Below are 21,795 nucleotides of genomic sequence, written 5' to 3' on the forward strand. Positions count from 1 at the left end.
GTTAAAGAAGGGGATATACCCAAGACAGCATTCAGAACCAGATACAGACACTACGAGTTCGTAGTCATGCCCTTTGGCGTGACCAATGCTCCAGCTACATTCATGGATCTCATGAACAGAGTATTCATGGAGTATTTAGATAAGTTTGTTATTGTGTTTATCGATGGCATCCTTATCTACTCAGGAACTCAGGAAGAACACTCAAAGCACCTAAAACTAGTATTGCAGACCCTTCAGCAGAACCAGCTATACGCCAAGTTCACGAAATGTGAATTTTGGCTAGATCAGGTGTCCTTCCTGGGTCGCATCATCTCAAAGGATGGTATTATGGTAGATCCCAGCAAGATAGAAGCAGTAAGTAACTGGAAGAGACCTAAGAACGCCAGCGAAATCAGGAGCTTTCTGGGATTAGCAGGATATTACAGAAAGTTTGTAAAGGACTTCTCCAGGATACCCTCCCCACTGATAGCTCTTACCAGAAAGAACAGGAAATTTCAGTGGACAGAGGACTGTGAGAACAGCTTCAGCGAGCTAAAAAGGAGATTGACCAATGCTCCCATTTTGGCTCTACCAGACAACACCAGCAGCTTTGACATCTATAGTGATGCCTCTAAGTTGGGACTAGGAGCAGTAATGATGCAAAACGGCAAGGTGATCGCCTATGCCTCCAGACAACTCAAGGATTATGAGAAGAATTACCCTACTCATGACCTTGAGCTTGCAGTAGTAGTGTTCGCTCTCAAAATTTGGAGACATTACTTATATGGAGCTCAGTGCAGAGTGTATACAGATCATCAGAGTCTGAGGTACTTCTTCACTCAGAAGGATCTGAACACGCGCAGATGGCTTGAGCTGGTCAAAGACTACGATATAGACATCCTCTACCATCCAGGGAAAGCCAATAAGGTAGCCGACGCACTTAGCAGAAAATCCGGTGCTACCTTATTATCTCTTACAGCCATGTCACCGCCCCTACAGAAGGAGATCGTAGATTTCGGTCTTGAACTCATCGTTGGACAGCTCTCTACTATGACCTTAGAGTCTACCTTGCTTGGTGATATTCAGTCAGCTCAGGAGCAGGACCCTGAAATTCAGAAAATCAAGCAAGGGCTAGCAGAATCAGAAAGTAGAGAATTCAGAGTGTCCGATAGCGGGGTGTTGTATTTTGGTGACAGACTCTGTGTTCCAGATCAGGAGGAGCTACGGAGACAGATTTTAGATGAGGCTCACAAGACTCCCTATGCGATGCATCCAGGTTCCACCAAAATGTATCAAGACCTGAAGAACCATTTTTGGTGGCCCGGGATGAAGCGAGACATCGCCAGATATGTTAGCATCTGCCTCACCTGTCAGAGGGTCAAGGCAGAACATCAGCGACCAGGAGGAGTTCTGCAGCCTATACAGATTCCAGAATGGAAGTGGGAGGATATCTCTATGGATTTCATAGTGGGACTGCCCAGAACCACGAATGGTTTTGACGCCATCTGGGTAATAGTCGACAGGTTGACTAAATCAGCCCACTTCTTAGCTATCAAGATATCCTACTCCATGGAGAAGCTAGCTCAGTTGTATCTCCAGGAGATCGTCAGACTACATGGAGTCCCACGAACCATCATTTCAGACAGAGACAGCAGATTCACATCACACTTCTGGGAGTGTGTACAGTCAGCGTTGGGCACTAAGTTAAAGTTCAGCACAGCATTCCATCCTCAGACAGATGGTCAGACGGAGCGAGTAAATCAGGTACTCGAAGATATGCTCCGAGCGTGTGCCCTAGACTTCAAGGGAAGTTGGTGCAAATATCTGAGCTTAGCAGAATTTGCATACAACAATAGCTATCAGGCCACTATCGGCATGGCACCTTACGAGGCTCTCTTTGGGCGGAGGTGTAGATCTCCAATCTGCTGGTATGAGAGTGGTGAACAAAAAGAACTAGAACTTCAGACAGATCTAGTAACAGATACCACAGCAGCTATACAGCAGATCCGCCAGAGGATAGAGACAGCTCAGAGCCGCCAGAAAAGCGCAGACCCTTAGAGTTTTCAGTCGGGGATACAGTGTTCCTTAGAGTAGCTCCCATGAAGGGAGTGATGCATTTTGGGAAGAAGGGCAAACTTAGTCCCAGATATATGGGACCATACCTTATCAGCAGAAGAGTGGGCATGGTAGCATATGAGCTAGAGCTACCCCAGGAAATGTCAGCTGTCCACAACGTATTTCATGTCTCTATGCTGAAGAAGCATACCCCAGATGCCACCCAGGTGATTGAGCCTCAGTCGGTACAGATCCGCGAAGACCTCAGCTATGATAGTCGGCCTATTCAGATAATAGACCGAGCAGTTAAGAAATTACGGAACAAGGAAGTACCATTAGTCAAAGTCATTTGGCACAGTCACACAGCAGAAGAGGCAACTTGGGAGACAGAAGCCAGCATGAGACAGAAGTACCCAGAATTATTCTAAGTTCGAGGATGAACTTTTTATAAGGTATGGGGGATTGTAACGCCCAAAAATTCTCAAAACTATTTTAGAAATATTCTATGATTTTTCTGGAATTATTAGATATTTTTCTAGAATTTTTAGAGTATCGGAAGTAGCAAAAATGAATAGAAAAGTAAAATGGTTTAAGCGGGAATCGAACCCGGGACCTCTCGGGTCCACTAAAACTTTAGTTAGCCTTAGTAACCGGTGAACCCAGCAGGGCCGTGCTGAGAGAAAGGAGAATCAAATATATTTATAATTGAGTTAGGCCAAAATACCCACTTAATATAAATAGGAAAACATAAGTTGGTTTGGGTTTATTCTTTGGTTCGGCAAAAACCTTCTCCACCGAGACCTCACGCCGCCCCTCTCCTCCCTCTTCCTCTCCGCGCCCAAACAAACCATAAGGAGACCTAGGGTTCTCTCCCTAGGGCCCCAAGGACACCTTCCGGCGACAACTCCGGCACGAGGACGCACTCCTTCGCGAGAGGAACGCATAAACGCGAGAAGTTTGTCGATGGGGTCACCTCCACCGGAATTTCAGCGATTAGAATCGTAAGAAACTTCATATACGAGGTAAGAAACCCCTCACCTGCAGTATAAGCAGCTCCGTTTGGTTTTATACGCACTAGTTTAGCTATATGCAGTTTTTATCGACGCATAGGATGAATTTGATCCTCCTCGCAGATTTAGGGATTTAGTGAGTACTTCTAGATGGGCCGGACACGTATTCCCTCTTCAGTGGGGGTTCCTAGACGTTGTCGGGTGCCTAGAAGTGGTCTCCCTAATAGAGGGGAGAGTTGGGGCACACTAGGTGTTCGATAAAATAGCTAGTTAAGTTAAAATGCAAATTAGGCATTTTAATAGCTCAGTTAAATGCATTAGAAGCATTTAAATCAGTAAATCAGTTTATTTTAGCTTATATGGGACCACGGTCCAATGGGTGGGCTCCCACAGTCGCCTCTAGGTTCAGACAACCTAGCTCTAGGTTCAGATAACCTAGAAACAGCAAGTTAAAAAAGTTAGTTATATTCAGTATTTTATTTTCAGTGGCACTGTACTGGATCAGATATCCATTGGGTTGGACTCCCACAGTCGTCCCTAGGTTTAGATAACCTAGTTAACCCTACTAAATTCGGGACTTACAAACCCGGGTCTAGTTAGGGATGCGCGCACAGTAAGTACAGTTGCCGGGCCCAAACAGCATGATTATGTATTTTCATTTATTATGAATTAGTTTTCAAAGCTCAAATTAGTTATGTTAGTTGAGTTGGAATTCAATATCAGTTTAGCTACAGTTTAGCTTATTATATGTTCAGTTCAGTTATCTTTAATGATTCATATGATTAGTTGCCATGCCATGTTTAGTATTCATGTTCAGTTATTTCAGTTTATGCTTGCAACCATAGTATGCCATGCCAGTACATGTTTTCAAATAGCATTCCTTAAAAGCATGTTTGCATCGTTGCATGTTTTAGTGAGGTAGTTGGTTTCTTACTAAGCTTTAAGCTTACAAATTCTATTTTCCTTATACTGCAGATAAAGGTAAGGGAAAAATGGACTAGCAGAGGAAGCTGGAGGCCAATGCAGAGATGGTGTGTGTGGCAGGAATTGGAATAAAAGATTCTTAGGGGACTTAGCAAGTTTAAACCGTAGAACTCTTCAGTGTTTTTACTTCCATGCACGTTTAGTTGTGTAATGCTATGAATCAGTGAACTATGTATCATGTTAAGTTTAGAATACTAGTTTTATGTCATTAGAGTGTTTCTCATGTAGTGTATAACTCATATGTGAGATTTTGGCAAGTCGAAATCGAGTTTTGAAATCGAGTTTGGTGAAATCGAACTTCGATCGGTCTGGACCGATCGAGAGTGAGTTGGATCGGTCGGTGACCGATCCAGTGAACAGAGAGTTGGCCTCTGTTATGGATCGGTCGACCGGACCGATCCATTGGATCCAGGCGTGGCTCGATCGGTCGGCCGACCGATCGGTGAAACCAGATCGGATCTCCGGCCGTCGGTGTGCTCTGGATCGGTCGGTAGCCGATCTAGCCGCATCTGAGGCGAGGAGCATATGGATCGGTGCCGACCGATCCGAGAGTTTTCGTGCGGTAACAATTTGGATCGATCACGGGATCGATCCGACAGGCCAATCGATCTATGGATCGATTGAAATGCCTGATTACAGCTAGCAGGCCATCCGAGAGGCATAGATTATCTTCCCTAGCATGTGTACAACTCCTAGGTACACCTAGAATATTAAGTTCAGTTTACAGAAATCAGTTTAGTAAAATTTTAATAAATCCAGATTTTCCGCAATAGTAATTTAGCACAGCATAACTGTAGCGATCGACCTCGCAGCCTAGTCAGTAGGAGGCGGGTCGTTACAAGTTATTAGCCATGAAGGCACCCCTACCCTCTCTTTTATAATCCTTGGTCTTGGCAAATAAGGAAAATTTAAATAGAACCTTAATTTCTTTGTCATGAAAAGAAAATTTTAATTAATTAAAATCAAATTCCTTTTCTTAAATCATATGGTCGGCCACCTTAAAGCTCCAAACAAGGAAAGTTTTAACAACACAAGAATTAAAACTTCCTAATTTGTTTTCGAAAATTTTAATAAAAATTTCTCTAACAATTTTTCCCTTCATGGTTGGTTATAAAAGGAAATTTTATAAATTAAAATCTCTCTTATTAAAACATGTGGATGATTTCCAAAAAAGAAAGTTTTCTCTAAAATTAAAATCTCCTTTCAATCTACAAATAAGGAAAGATATCTAATCTTTTGTAGAAAACTATAAAAGGAAATATTTAATTTTTTAAACTCTTCTTTTAAATCATTCCTTCCACATAAGGAAAGATTTTAAACAAATAAAAAAATCCTTTTAATATGATGTGGCCGGCCACACCAAGCTTGGGTTCAAGCTAGGGCCGGCCACACCATCTTACTCATCCTAATTGCTTTGGCCAGCCTAAGCTTGGGTTCCAAGCTTGCTTGGCCGACCCCATTAGGATGGGTATAAGGTGGGTAAGAAGTGGGTATGTGGTGGGTATAATTCTCTATATACAAGAGGCTACGATAGGGACCGAGAGGAGAAATTGGTTTTGGTCTCCCAATGAAATTAAGCTTCCCGTGTTCGCCCCGAACACCCAACTAAAATTCATCAATAATAATTCATTCCACTAAAGAATTATTATTGAACTACCACACCAATCCCAAATTACATTTTGGGCTCCTTCTTATTATGAGTGCGTTAGTCTCCCTATGTTTAAGATGTCGAATGTCCACTAATTAAATGAGTTACTGACAACTCACTTAATTAATATCTCAATCCAAGAGTAGTACCACTCATCTTTATCGTCATGTCGGACTAAGTCCACCTACAGGATTTAACATGACAATCCTTATGAGCTCCTCTTGGGGACATTATCAACCTAGATTACTAGGACACAGTTTCCTTCTATAATCAACAACACACACTATAAGTAATATCATTTCCCAACTTATCGGGCCTATTGATTTATCGAGCCAAATCTCACCCTTTGATAAGTCAAAGAAATAAATATTAAATATATGTACTTGTTATTATTTTAGGATTAAGAGCACACACTTCCATAATAACTAAGGTCTTGTTCTTTTATTAAGTCAGTATAAAAAGAACTTACCTTAAATAGTCCTGCTCAATGTTGACCTCCGCAAGTGTACGGATATGTCGCAAGTAATAATAAAAGATATCGAATCCATAGGGACTGGAATAAGCACTAAAGATGTCTCAAAGTGAGTTAGCTAAACAACCAATCAATTGATTTACAAAGTCTAAATGTAACTATGAAAGGTAAACAAAATAATGAAAGAATAAGAAACAAGAATAATGGCAATGATAAAGGTATGTTCTAGGAGTTTCGGTTTCTTTGTAATGTTATTCAATGTAATGATCTACCAAATCTTATTTCTCAATTGTCCACCGCTTGTAGAAGGTTGCCGGTTTCCTCTTGTAATAGACAACCGACCTAGGACTAAAATATATCTATATGCGATTAATTAGGAATGAACCCTATGTTATCCTTACACGGGCTTGCTTGTCACATGCGTCCCTCGGAAAATCAACATAGAAACCACTACTTTTCAACCTCATTAGATATAAAGATTAATGCATCCAATCCATCCTACCCTCTTGAAATACCTAATTTCTCTCTCAAGATTACCTCTCAAACGTCCTTACACGGGCATGTTCCTATCACGAACGTCCCTCGAAAAATCGAATGAGACGCAATCCATACAAGATCCAAAAGATATTCAAACATTCAACCAAATATGGTAATTAAGCCCTAATCACAACAATCCACACAAGAAAGAATAGATACAAAACAGGGCAAAATCATAGAAATAGGAATCTTGGCAAATCCACAAGAGTTTACATCAAATATTGATTACAAATACTCCCTCCATCCTAGAACAAGAGATCTAATTCATGGAACAAAGAAAGAATCCAAAAGAAGAAGAAAAGATAAACATCTTGATCCCTAAATCCAAGAAAGATAGGGAAGAAAAGCTTATCTACGATGAAGACCATCTTCGGATCCAATCCTCGCTCTCCGGAGTCGAAACGTTGAAGATCCACCCTTAGAATCGCCAAACCCCTCCAAGAAGGTGGAGGAATGACCAAATCTTGAATTCCCCCAAAAGGGAGAAGATCCCCCTTCAAATCTTGAAGAAACCTTTATATAGAGGTGGGGTTCGGGCGCCACACGACCCTGAGGCACCACCGTGTGAGGTTCACACGGCCAGAGCTATTTCCTTCTCTGCCAACCTTACACGGCCGTGTGTGGTACACGGTCGTGGCTTGCTTCTGCCAATGCTCCCCTTGCACGGTCGTGTAGATCTACACGGCCTGCACTGCCTCTGGCTCTGAAAACTTGGCACGGTCGTGTAGTGTACACGGCCAGGGCCCTTTTGCTCACTGGAAGTCCTGCACAGCCGTGTGATGTACACGGCCAGGGCCTTCCTGGTCTCTGGAAATCTCACATGGTCGTGTGGTGTACACGGCCAAGGCTCCATTTGACTTCAAATCTTTACACGGTCGTGTGAGGTTCACATGACCATGGCAACTTCCACCTCTGCTACATCCACACGGCCAAGGAACTCCACACGGCCTGGGCAACCCCCCTTGGCAAGGTCGTGTGGCTCACAGGGCTTGTGCCTTTCCTCCTTGTTCAAGTGTCAAAATCTTCTCCAAATTCGACTCTTGTGTACACAAAATGCACCAAAGCAGATCTCCGAACAAAAAGAGTAAATATGCTCAAAAGGAAAGTTGGAAGTACGAAAGTGCATAGATAAAGCATGTACAAAGTATGTGAATGTGCGTCAAAACATGCTAAACAAGTGTATGCAATCTACGCATATCACACCCCCAGACTTAGACCTTTGCTTGTCCTCAAGCAAAATGTTGCAATCTAAATTCATATGTTCTACAATGCTCTCATATCCCTAATGCATTCTCCTAGCTCTATCAAAAGGTTTCATTAGTAAGCATGATCATGAAAATAAATTCAGTTTGGCTCAAGCATAAGTACCCTGTGCACAGTGCAAAAACAACTCAAAACTCTTCAAGTTTCAATCTATGTCCTAGTCAAGTCGTCATCAAGTTTGAATTCCTAATATTTCCAGTGATAGACACTTACTTGTCACACACTTGGTTCATATTTCTCAATCAGCCTAAGGTCTCAAAGGCGTGCTCAATCTCAAGAGAAGCTAAGCAATCATTTCCCCAGTAACCTAACTCGGTCTCAAAGGGGTGACTAGCTAGATTCCACTCACGACAACTATTTTTTATATCCCTTATTCACTTTTTTTCCTATTTTTTCACACTTTATTTTTCATAAGTATTTGCATTGTGCAAATCTTATTCACAAATGTATTTTTGGCACAAATGTTGGGATATTTTGATTTTTCCAAATGAGCTTACATGAGTTGAGCCACATCCAGTAACCAAAATGAAGTTTGAGAAATCACCATGGAAACCAAGTACTAAACAAACAAGATGAATCATGACTATTTCAATGATATCAACCATTCAAGCATCAAGTATAGGTGTAGTAAAAATAAGATCCTTAAGGTCAAGCCAAGACTAAAACTCATCTCCATATGATACTTAGCTTATATCATGCTACCCAAGATAGAGAAAAAGAGGTACATTAAGCATACTACTAGCATCATTTACAACATCATGAATATAGATAATGAACGTGCTAACATTTTCACTGAAAGATAAGAAGGCATATAAATGAAGTTTGATGTTCTCAAGATGAATGCCATAGAAAATCAAAACAAAATGCAAGACATAAGCAAAAACAAAAAAACAAACAAAGCAATTCAAATGCATCTAATGCATCCCCCCAGACTTAAACTTTTCATTGTCCCAATGAAAACTAAAAATAATGTGGAGGAGATTTTAAGAGAAGTTACCAAGTGATGAGCTCCAAATGGTTGGCATTCATGTTTTTAAAGATACTCCTCCATCCAATACTCACATTCCTCCACAACTTTGAATTCTACAACAATAAGATAGACAAGAAAAATTAAGTAGAGGATACATGTTTATTATAAACTTAGAACTAAAGACATAAAAGAAAATAAGGAAAATGAACTTGGGTTGCCTCCCAAGAAGCGCTTGTTTAAGGTCATTAGCTCGACCACCTCATTTGATTCATCTAAATCTCACTCTTGGAGGGGTAAGATATTTTAGAACCCTCCTACCAGGGGTTCTTATTATGGAGAGAGCTTTCATCAATGGAGCTACAAAGTAAAGTATAACTCTCTCCATCTTCGTCTTCTTAAAAGTTTTTTTAGGTGGTCGAAGACGGTTCAAATTGAGCTTCCAATCATTAGGCCAAGTGAAATCTGCACATGCAAAGAAAGTACAAATCTCCCACAAACATATTAGATAAGATAGAGCCATAATCATATTAAGATAATCAGAATAAGAAATAAAAACTGAATCACATCCAACAAAGTCAATGATAGGTACCTCTCACTACAAGAAAAAAGACATACAACAACGGTTTTTAACCGTTGTCGTAGGCCATTTTTAACTGTTGTTAAAGGCTGTGTTGTTAAAAGGGGTGGCAAACGACAACAGTTTTTAACCGTTGTCTTTGTAGGCAAAGACAACATTTTAACAACGGTGAAAAACTGTTGTCTTTTCCTACAAAGACAACGGTTTTTCACCGTTGTCTTTGAGCGTATGCCTAGGCTCTTCAACAACAGTTTTGAACTGTCTACGACAACGGCTAAAAAGCGTTGTCTTTTTAGCCAATAACATCGGTTTGACAACGGTTAAAAATCGTTGTCTTTTTAGGCAACGATGTTAAATAACATCAGTTTGTCACTATTGTCTTTTAACGCCATTGACAACAGTTTGACTTATTTAAACTGATGTCTTTGGGTACAATATACAACATGTTGACAATAAATAAAAAATTTATTAATCTTTTCCTACTCAACAATTTATAAAAAACATCATCATCCAGTGCAAATTTCATCCAGTGCAAATCATCTAGTACAAATTTCATTGATAAAAAACCTACAATCCAAACATAATCAATATTTACAATGCAAATTTCATTAAAGTACCAAACATCATCATCCAAACATCATTAAAGTACAAAACATCAACATTCAAACATCACAAAAGTTTACAAAACAAAATAGTACCCATAACAATATATCACACATATATATAAAATCCAAAATATCTTATTTTGTTGGATCAAGTCTTCTCTACCTGTGCATCTTCTAAACAGCCTGTGCATCTTCTAAACACCATATCAATAACTGCAGCCTTTTCTAGTTTCTCCTCCCTCCTAGCTTCTCTTTTCTTCTCCTTTCTGGGTACGGGATCATTATCTTTTCCCTGAGGTAAATAGCATATGATTGCAAGTTAAGTAATTTCCCAGGAGTAAATGGCATAAAGATGATAATGACAAAGACATTGTACACAATTGAATATGATAACAATACTTCTTTCTAGGCACAAATTAAAATTACTGCATAACTCACTTTCAGTTCAAGTTAATATCTACAAAATATCATTGATCAAAAACCTACAATCCAAACATCATTAAAGTACCAAACATCAACATCCAAACATCACCAAACTTTACAAAACTAAATAGTACCCATAACAATATATCACACATATATATGCCAAAGTATATTGTTTTGTTGGATCAAATCTTCTCTACTTGTGTAATTCCTGTGATTAAAGTACCAAAACTGGCTAAGTATATAACACCCTTTTACTTCCTGTGAAAATAAAAATCACATGATTTTAATCCAATTCAACAACAAGTCTAGCTAGTCTCCAGTATATATTTTTATCACCAACATTAGAGGTTGTAATATGTCAAGAGCTACTGGACCTTTGACATGTTTATACAAAGAGTTAAGTTTGCTTATTACACCAATATGCGTATCAAGTGTGAAAGGATTTATACAAAGAGTTAAGTTTGTTTATCCAACTGATGGGACTTTCCTGAGACAAGGAGCCTGCGAATACCCAGAACCAACTAATTACTCTTAACTTAGATAAATATGAAACATAACAGAATGATGCTTACCATGAAGATGCTCTTTCAGTGCTCCATTATGCATAAACTCATATACAAGAATGCTTTTGCCTTCTTGCTGGCAGTAACCGAGAAATTCAACCAGATTTTTGTGATGTATTCTTGAAAGTAGAGAAACCTGGAACAAATTTTATTGGTCAAACTGGTGCAATAATAACTTAGTGCAATCCTTCAGTAAGCTACCATAAACACACTTTATGAAGAACCTTAAGCATATCTTTTTGGTTTGGCTAAGCAATCATCTAAGCAATTAAGAGTAACCCTTTTACCCAAAGCTATGTAAACGGCTACCTCACTTGAGAACTGTTTGTTTCCCTGACAAGAATCATTGGTTTGAACTTTGACGGCAATTTCTTTTCCGTTTTTCAACTTTCCATAATACACTGTCCCATAGCCCCCAGAACCAACTTTTTTAGCAAAGTTTTCTGTGGCATCGTTGATTTCAGATAACCAATATCTATGTGCTGTTTCAATGCCAAATCCTCCGAAAGAAGCACTTAACTCTTGGAATGGTTGGGGAGGTGGAAGATCATCTGCAAATGAAAAAACAATATCTTTAATTCATATACATGTTTCAGACAAAAGTTAGTCAGTTGTATTGAGTCGTACCTACCTTCTCTTGAAAATAGTCTAAGTTTCTTGGGGATACGCCTCAAAATAGCATACCCAAGTTTGATAATTGTAATTTCATTAGAAAGTAGGACTTAAAGAGATATTCAACACAATCTAATAAGAAATACCCACGTGAAAACTATATTTTTGCCAAGAAGATGACCAGGTACTATTCCGGACAGCATATTGTTCTGCACGTACCTGCAAGCTCAATAGTTACTTCATGCTGGAGTTGGTGCTAGACAAAGCCAAACGTTAAAAGAGAACAAATTTGGGCAAACATTGATGTTCGTTAAATGACAATATAATGGCAAGAAAGGACATACAGTTCTTGTAAATTTGATAGGCCATCCAAAAATGATAGATCACCAGTTAACTTATTGTTCTCAAGGTGACTGCAAAAAAACAATTCAAAAAGTCTAGCGAATGATTAAGTGTTTGATATATAAACCAGCAATATTTATATATTACATGTTTCTAAGACTTAAGCATGCACCGAGAGCAGGTATATGGCCACAAAGCACGTTTCCATCAAGCCATCTGAAATATTTGAATTTGACACAGTGACAAGGAATCATTAAATCCATCAACAGTTGTGCCGAATGAAATAAATTGACTTGGAACAGAAGTAGATTCTAACTTACAATTCGACTAGGCCAGTTAAACTAGCAAGCTCTGCAGGTATATTCCCCGTCAAATTTCTCCCTGATAGTCTACTGTTCATTATACGAATCTATTCATTAGTTCACGCGGCGAGAAGATAGCTAAAATTTGTACATTAGCAACAATTCATAGGTCAGCTAGAGAAACTGGAAATCATGCATGGGAAAGCAAAGCAAACATGACAAAGACCAATGAGAGTTAGAGAAGCATTCAGTACATTGAAACAATTTGTGGTTGCGGATCTGAATTACATTGAACCCATGACCATGGAGCTGGTAAGCATGGATCTCCACCTTCTTGTGCCCAAACTTCTTTTGGGTAATGTGATACAAAGCTTTCCATGGTCAGTGCTGAAGAGAAAAGAGGTATAAAGGATACACTCTAAAAGAAAACAGTGTTGCTCTAGATTACCAAATTAACAAGATATTTCTTTACTTACCGTCTAGGGATCCATAATTTATCTCCATATACTTGTATATCTCAAAAGCATTTAAGATAGGTCCCTTGGATGAATCATTTGTTTTCTTAAAAGCAAAAGACAAGGCAAAAGGGAGACTTATATTATATGATCCCGGTTCATATAGCCAAAAGGGAGAATTTTCAAAAGTTTAACTTGAAAAGAATAGTCAGACCTCCAAGTGAAATCACAATCCAGATTTTTCAATACAAGGGTCCTAACAATTTAAAGAATAAACTCATTGAAAGAAAAAAAACACACCTTTTGGTTAAAATTCCATCTCTCCCTTGATGGAATAAAGTCCTCTCCATTGCCAACTCTGAGCTGCAACATTTGTTTTAGTTGTCATAAATAACCCACATCAGCATTTTGTACATGTTGCTTCTTACCAACCCAACCTATTTTCATGGCATGCATTATAACCACTAAGCAGTTATTTGTTTTTGTATTTATTATCAATCAGATATTATTCTAAGTTTCCATTTCTCCGTGCTTAAAATTCCAAAGCTGCCAATAACAGATATATCAAACGAATTTGAGGTTAGGTTACAGATTCATGACATCCAAATTAAAACAGTACAATTTATTAGCAGTGAATGCAAAAGAACCAAGCAGGTAAAATCTCCCAACAAGTTGGATTTCTGAATCGCTTCTGCTTCTTTTAAATATACAATTTTTTCCAATTAATGCCAATAAAAAGACAAGTTATGCTTTCAACTTTTACTGGATGATTCTTAGAGTTCAACGCATCGTACTTTTGATTCCAAATCTCTAACTTTATGAAAAGAACCCATCTAAATCTTATCAGAATACATTAAAAAAACAACGAAAATCGAACATTGAAAACAAGCACAATTTGATTGGATCGATGATAGGGGTAAGCCAACAGCAAGATCAAAAAGTAAAGCTCCTTTAGATATCTCACCTGGAAGACGCCCGACGACGGAGAGACCAATGAGAAGGATGACTGGACGCCGCCCGAAGAGTCAACGCCGAGCACCGCATGGACAAGCCGCCGCTGGAGATCAAAGGTCGAAGCAGCCGATGCCTCGAGGTCGCCGGCGAGCTGTTTCGCACTCCATTCACTACCGGAGCTGCGGCACACGAAGGTGAAGACGCCCATTTCTTAGTTCTCACTGATACGCACGTGAGCTCGCGCCGACACAAAATCCCAAACCCTAATCAACAGCTCTTCTCCACTCTCAGATACACCCACCGCCATCCCCATGGAGGACCGACGTCGGCAACTCATCGGCGATGCGGAAATCGGCACCGTCGGGTCTATCGAGGACACCACGATGACGAAGATGGGGAATCTCATCCAATAGATTATCGATATCGAGCTCCTCCACTCTCTTTCCCATTATCACGTCTCGCTCCTCCAAGAGTCTGGCAGAATCAGGAAAGAAACGGGATAAGAGGAGGATTAGGGTTCGACGACCAGGATTTGTGGCACGGGGAGCCTTCGCGGAGGCGAAGAAGAAGAGTGTGGAGCAAGAAGACGATAGAAGGGGCTTTATATAGAGGAATGTGAAGAGGGCGAGCCCAGAGTACCGTAGACGGCGAGAAGATGCAGGAGTATCTAGGGTTTTCGACGAGAAGATGCAGGAGGAAGAAGTAGAGGACACTTACTGTTAGTGGATTTCATGTCGGAGGTCTTGCTGGCGAGGGCGTCCTTAATGGACTCGTGGACTGCTGCTGCTCCTACGCGGCTCCGGTGAACGAGAGATTGTGAGAAAAGAGAAAAGAGGGACGGATTGAGAAGATAAAAGGGTGGAATGCGGCGGCAAAAAACTTTCGGGGAGAGGGAAAGAAAAAAAGCGGGGCAAAAATTGGCGAAGGGGAAAAAACGGCGAAGGATAAAAAAATACCAGTATTCAACATCACTTAAGACAACGGCTTTTAAAAACTGTTGTCGTAATCCCAAAAAAAGCGCACATAGACAACAGTTTTTAAAAACTGTTGTTGTAGCATTTAAAAACCGTTGTCGTAGTCTTAAAAAAACATAAATAGACAACGGTTTTTAAAAACCGTTGTCGTAGGCCAAAAAAATTGTTAAAAGACAACGGTTTTGGTTAAAACTATTGTTAAAAGGCAAAAAGACAACAGTTTGGTATAAAACCGTTGTCGTTTGAGTGTTGTTGAATGACATTTTTCTTGTAGTGTCTATAAAATTTTCCAAAAGATCACAAGAAGTACTAACCTTGCTTTGTTGAGAAATACTTGATATTTCTAAACATGTGGATGTGATTTCCTCTGAATCAAATGATGGTTTTGGCTTAGGCTCAGGTTTTAGCGATATCAAAGATGGTGATTCTTGAGACTCAACCATATCTACATGAGTCCCTACACATTGGTCCACAACATGCTCAATCCTTGCAACTCTTACAACATCTAAGGATTGTGTGGACAAAGGAGGTGATTCTTGAGATGCTGCTTCCACAACACAGCTCCCTACACATTGTTCCATATCAACATCATCAACACAGACATCAAAAAACAAAGCCACATCAATATCCTCAATAGGAGAATCAACTATAGGAGGATCAATAACTTCACTTACAGTTTTAAATTGATCTACCACATCACATTCATCATCTGAAAATTTAATGTCACTACAACACCCTGTAAAATTTGGAGATAGATCTGAAAACTTATTTACCACTGCATTATCTTCACAATCCTCATCTGAAGAGTCTTTATCTTTATACAAATTCAAAATTCTGCACTCAACCTTACCAGTGTCACAGAATTTTTTAAAGTCATAGTTCTCATTGACCCCCACTAACCTTTGTGGAAAAGGAACCCTTAGTGAAGGTCTTGGGAAAGGTACTTCTAATTTCTCATATTCCCTTTTAGCTTGTGGAGGAGATTCAACTTGCTTATCTAGTGTTGGTATGATCAATCGTTGAAGGAAAGGTACTTGTGGCATTTGGGAACCTCCTGGAATAATGGAACTGAGTTCATGTGGTCTTCTATTGTTCTTCTCCTCAATTCTAAACATATCATTCTTCAGAAGTTCTTCATGATTTTTTTCAATTCTCAACCCAACATCATCACACTTTTCACTAGAACTTGTCTACGAAGGAGGGGGATCTTCTTTAAACTAATTTAAAACAATACTTTCAATCTTTGCCCCTAAATGTTTGAACTCCCCGTTCTATGACTTGTGATTTTCAAAACTAATAGATGGTTGAGTTACAATTTATTTGACAGGCTCTATAGCATTTATGGATTGCACTCCTTGAATGTTTGAGGGAGATTTCATCCAACTTATATTCGACCATTCTTGGAGGTTCAATGTCACTTGATCAATTAACATATATGCTTCATCTACACTTTTGTCCATAAAAGAACCTCCAGCTGATGAATCCAATAAACTCTTGTCCGAGAAAGAAATTCCCCCATAGAATATGTATAAAATCAACCATTTTTCAAAACCATGATGAGGACATTGTCTTTGAAGACTCTTAAATCTATCCCATGCTTCAAATAATGATTCTCCGTATGCCTGAGCAAAATTTGTTATGCAATTCCTCATATACACTGTTCTGCTTGGAGAGAAAAAATGATTCAGAAATTGCTTCTCCAATTGTTCTCAACTTGTGATGCTTTGAGGATGGAGAGAATATAACCAAGTCCTTGCTTTATCCTTGATACTGAAAGGAAATGCCATCAATCGAACTGCATCTGCTTACACTCCTTCACATTTCACCATATCACAAATCTCTAAAAATGTTTCAAGATGCAGATAAGGACTTTCTGATACTTCTCCTCCAAATTTGTGACCTTGTATCATAAAAATTAACTCTGGGTCTAGTTGGAAACTTTCTGCTTCAATTTGAGGTTGCACAATGGGAGATAAAAATCTTGCAGAAAAGGGTGTAGAAAAATTTCTCATGGACCTGCTTGACATGTTAGTGCTCATGGATATTCAAGAAAAAATTATAAATGAAGAATCAAAGATAAGAAATAAAATGCAATATGAAAAGCAAGAAAGAAAATGCAGAATTTAAATTGCAAGAAAGAAAGTGCATAATGAAAACAAGAAAGAAAAGATAAAAGGAAAAAAGAAAAATGTCTAGAATAATTCATATGCTAAAGATTGCAAGATATGTTTACAAAAGAAAAGAAGAAAGAAACTAGATCAAAAGAGAAAACAGAGAAAAGTTAGATTAGAGTGCTAGAAATCAAGAATGCAAAGTTAGAATTAGAATTAAAATTGCAACAAAAAGAATTGTCAAGAATTAGAAAGATATGCAAATGATGAAAACAGAATTCTAAAGATTAGTTTCAATTATGCTAATGAAAAGAAAAGAAAAGTTATATTTAGTCTAACTCAATTGATAATCCCTAATGTTATAGCGCAGTCCTCGGCAACGGCGCCAAAAATTTATTGACCTCCGCAAGTGTACGGATATATCACAAGTAATAATAAAAATATCAAATCCATAGGGACTGGAATAAGCACTAAAGATGTCTCAAAGCGAGTTAGCTAAACAACCAATCAATTGATTTATAAAGTCTAAGTGTAACTATGAAAGGTAAACAAAAGAATGAAAGAATAAGAAACAAGAATAAGGGCAATGATAAAGATATGTTCTAGGAGTTTCGGTTTCTTTGTAATGTTATTCAATGTAATGATCTACCAAATCTTATTTCTTAATTGTCCACCGCTTGTAGAAGGTTGCCAGTTCCCTCTTGCAATAGACAACCGGCCTAGGACTAAAATATATCTAAATGTGATCAATTAGGAATGAACCCTATGTTGTCCTTACACGAGTTTGTCTGTCACGTGCATCCCTCGGAAAATCAACATAGAAACCGCTACTTTTCAACCTCATTTGATATAAAGATTAATGCATCCAATCCATCCTACCCTCTTGAAATATCTAATTTCTCTCACAAGATTACCTCTCAAACGTCCTTACACGGGCATGTTCCTGTCACGAACATCCCTCAGAAAATCGAATGAGACGCAATCCATACAAGATCCACAAGATATTCAAACATTCAACCAAGCATGGTAATTAAGCCCTAATCACAACAATCCACACAAGAAAGAATAGATACAAAATAGGAAAAAATCATAGAAATAGGAATCTTGGCAAATCCACAAGAGTTTACATCAAATATTCATTACAAATACCCCCTCCATCCTAGAACAAGAGATCTAATCCATGGAACAAAGAAATAATCCAAAAGAAGAAGAAAAGATAAACATCTTGATCCCCAAATCCAAGAAAGATAGGGAAGAAAAGATTTTCTACGATGAAGACCGTCTTCGGATCCAATCCTCGCTCCCCGGAGTCGAAAAGTTGAAGATTCGCCCTTAGAATCGTCGGAATCCCTCCAAGAAGGTGGAGGAACGCCCGAATCTTGAACTTCCCCCCAAAAGGGAGAAGATCCCCCTTCAAATCTTGAAGAAACCTTTATATAGAGGTGGGGTTCGGGCGCCACACGACCTCGAGGCACGGCCGTGTGAGGTTCACACGGCCAGAGCCATTTCCTTCTCTACCAACCTTACACGGCCGTGTGTGGTACACGGTCGTGGCTTGCTTCTGCTAATGCTACCCTTGCACGGCCGTGTAGATCTACATGGCCTGCACTGCCTCTGGCTCTGAAAACCTAGCACGGCCGTGTGGTGTACACGGACAGGGCCCTTTTGCTCACTGGAAGTCCTGCACGACGTGTGATGTACACGACCAGTGCCTTCCTGGTCTCTGGAAATCTCACATGGCTGTGTGGTGTACACGACCAGGGCTCCATTTGATTTCAAATCTTTACACGGCCGTGTGAGGTTCACATGGCCATGGCAACTTCCACCTCTGCTACATCCACATGGCCAAGGAACTCCACATGGCCTGGGCAATCCCCCATGGCAGGGTCGTGTGGCTCACAGGGCTTGTGCCTTTCCTCCTTGTTCAAGTGTCAAAATCTTCTCCAAATTCGACTCCTGTGTACACAAAATGCACCAAAGCAGATCTCCAAACAAAAAGAATAAATATGCTCAAAAGGAAAGCTGGAAGTACGAAAGTGCATAGATAAAACATGTACAAAGTATGTGAATGTACGTCAAAACATGCTAAACAAGTGTATACAATCTACGCACATCACTCAATACACTTAGGGCACGTTTGGTTCAAGGTTATCACTGATAATCTTGGTAGGTTATCAATAAAAACCTTATTTGGTTTAGGTAATGTGTGATTCTTGGTAATGAGTGATTCCCGCCACGTCAGCAATTTGGGATTACAACCAGGAATCAAAAAACCTTGAAAGCCTAAGGTTTTCTACGATTCCGGGGTTATCATATTATTTTTTTCCAAAAATACCCACCCACCACAAATAGGCGGGCCTCCTACATCCACGAGAGGACAAGAAGATCCGTCTTATCGACGCGCCGAGTGCTTTGTGCACCGCGACGACCTCACCGAGGAGCTCGGCGAGTAACAGTCGGAGAGCAGGGGGTCGAGCTCGGGTAGGAGGCTGCGGACAGTCTCGTACAAGTTGAGTTGGCCGAAGAGGCACTCCGGGCTGTGGTCGCCGCGGCGAAGGAGACAATCTCGGCGGCAGCGGGAGCACAGGAAACGTAGAACGCAAGATCGGCGTAGAAAGGGGGCACGGAAGCGAACACGCGACCACAGAGGCGTTGCTCGCTGGGGATCAAGATAAGGAAGACCATCCACGCCGCCTCCACCCAGCGGGGGATCTCGTCCTCCATCTCCTCCCACGGGACGGTAAGGTATCCTCCTTCGGGGGGCGGGAGGAGGCCAAGGCGAGCGATCGACTCCTCCACGAAGGCACGGCGGAAGCTAGCATAGGTCTCCACGCACTCGCGGCCGAATCCGGCTGCCACCATCTGCCGAGCGATGTCTTTGAGGTCAGAAACGGAGCCCGGAGGAAGGGTGTTGATGACGATGTCGTAGGCCTCAACGGGTATGGCGACGGGGATGTTCTCGTCATCATTGATGGATCTCCTACATCCACGGGAGGACAAATAGTGGCAACCCAGCGTCGCCGACGACGAGAGGGTTGTCGATGACGAAGCTCACGATCCCGTCGAGGAGCCCGCTGAGATCGAAGTCCGAGAAGAGGGAGAAGCTGCTGAAGGTCTGGTTTAGCGCTTCCTCATAGGTCAAGGCTCTGGCGATTGGAGTTCGGAAACAACGGCAGGGAAGAAGAGAAGTCACTGGAGAGAAGAGATAAAAAGGTTTTCATTCAATTAAATTAATTCAAAAAGTTAAAGGGTAAATTAGTAAATGTAAAACTAAGTAATTGCATAATCTCAGTTGAACCAAACACCTAATAAGTTATGTTGTATTCCCCATAACCTTGGTTATATGATTACCTGGTAATCACATAACCAAGGTTATAGATGATGACTTGAACCAAACGCACCCTTAGAGTGTACTAGTGTAATTTATTAGTCAAGATAAACTAATACCTAATTACACTATGACTATGTCAATGGTTTGTTCCTTTTCATCTTAGTCATGAGCTACTGTTTATAATTTATAAAGAACCGATAACATAACCTTCTGTGCGTGACACCACACACAATGTTATCTACAATATAAATTAATTGAATAACTACATTTAGCATATAAATATAGACATTTTGACCAATGTGATTCTTTAATTCAAAACAAATGTTTACAAAAACTAGGCTTTTAGTATACACTGTAATAGATAGAAAAGAAATGCTTATCTAAAGACGACGAGTGATCTTCGGAATCAATCCTTGCTACCGGAGTTGAATCTTGGATGGAAACGTCTCTTGATCGCCGGCAAGATGTGGAAGAAAGCCTCAAGAATTGGATCTCCCCAAAGGGAGAGCCCCCCCCCCTTTCAAAGAGGAGAAAGTCCTTTATATAGAAGAGGGTGTTTGGGCGCCACACGGCCCGTGGCACGGCCGTGTGAATCTCACATAGCCTTGCCTACTTCCTTCTCGGCTAGGGTCACATGACCATGTGACTCTCACACGGCCGTGCCATGTCTTGTCTTGGCTAGCTTGCACGACCATGCAGATCCACACGACCTAGCTAGTTTCTGTCTCTGGAAGTGTCACACGACCGTGTGGCACACATGGCCATGTCATGCCTGGCCTCTGGAAAGGTTGCACGATCGTGTAAATCTACATGGTCGTGTTCTGGTTTGATTCAAAAGTGACACAGTCGTGTGGCTCTCACACGACCATGTCGTTCTCCTCCTCTGCTGAAGCTACACAGCCCTGTCGGCTCCACACGACCAAGGCCATTTCCTTTGGCATGGCTGTGTGGCACTCATGGCTGCTGTCATTTTCCTCCGTTTGTTCATTTATTTTCCAAATTCGACTCCTGTAGATAGGAAAACACACAAGAGCATATCTCCGAACAAAGAAGAGTAAATATGCTAAAAGCAAACAAGGAGTATGGAAATGCATAGATAAAGCATACGTAAACTATAGTAATGTGCAACAAAATATGCTAAACAAGTGTATACAATCTACGCACATCACACCCCCAGACTTAAACCTTTTCTTGTCCTCAAGAAAAATGCCACAATCTAAATTCATGAGCTCTATAATGCCTCATAATCCCTAATGCACTTTCCTAACTCTATCCAAAAGTTTCATTAGTAAGCATGAACATAGAAATACATTAAGTATGGCTTAAACATAAGTCTCTAGTGCACAGTACAAATAAGTGACCCAAACCCTTCAAGTCTCAATCTTTGAGAAGCGAATCCTGCAGCTATCTCGGATTGTAGGGATCGGAGGAAGCGATATCTATCTAGAATAGTCCATCGCGTCTGAATGGACTGAATCTCGAGCCAAGTGAGTCTGTCCTCGACGGAAAGTGGTGCCGAAATCTAAGGTCCGGCTGATGTGGAAGGCCCTGTAGAGGTGGAATGTAATGGATCTGTGAAAAACTCCTCGGCTATGAAGTCAAGCCACTCCTCTCCCTCGCTCGGT

The 21,795-nt window shown here is 40.4% G+C and overlaps 1 protein-coding gene and 1 non-coding gene across 2 annotated transcripts; one reads left to right on the forward strand and one right to left on the reverse strand.

The window, feature by feature from the left end:
* Nucleotides 1-11,935: 11,935 nt before the first annotated feature.
* Nucleotides 11,936-12,919, reverse strand: LOC122004651 (probable LRR receptor-like serine/threonine-protein kinase At1g67720). The gene is made up of 6 exons (XM_042559503.1): nucleotides 12,822-12,919; nucleotides 12,600-12,732; nucleotides 12,364-12,435; nucleotides 12,191-12,259; nucleotides 12,046-12,114; nucleotides 11,936-11,957 (listed from the first exon to the last, which is right to left on the reverse strand). Exons 1-6 carry the CDS (start codon nucleotides 12,847-12,849, stop codon nucleotides 11,936-11,938), a joined length of 393 nt encoding a protein of 130 aa, XP_042415437.1. The 5' UTR covers nucleotides 12,850-12,919.
* Nucleotides 12,920-16,276: 3,357 nt separating this feature from the next.
* LOC122007453 lies at nucleotides 16,277-16,382 on the forward strand. Its single transcript, XR_006118950.1, has one exon. It is a non-coding gene; the product is annotated as a small nucleolar RNA R71 (small nucleolar RNA).
* The last annotated feature ends 5,413 nt before the right edge of the window (nucleotides 16,383-21,795 follow it).

Source organism: Zingiber officinale, chromosome 7B (genome assembly GCF_018446385.1).
Source record: "Zingiber officinale cultivar Zhangliang chromosome 7B, Zo_v1.1, whole genome shotgun sequence".
Lineage (NCBI taxonomy): Eukaryota > Viridiplantae > Streptophyta > Magnoliopsida > Zingiberales > Zingiberaceae > Zingiber > Zingiber officinale.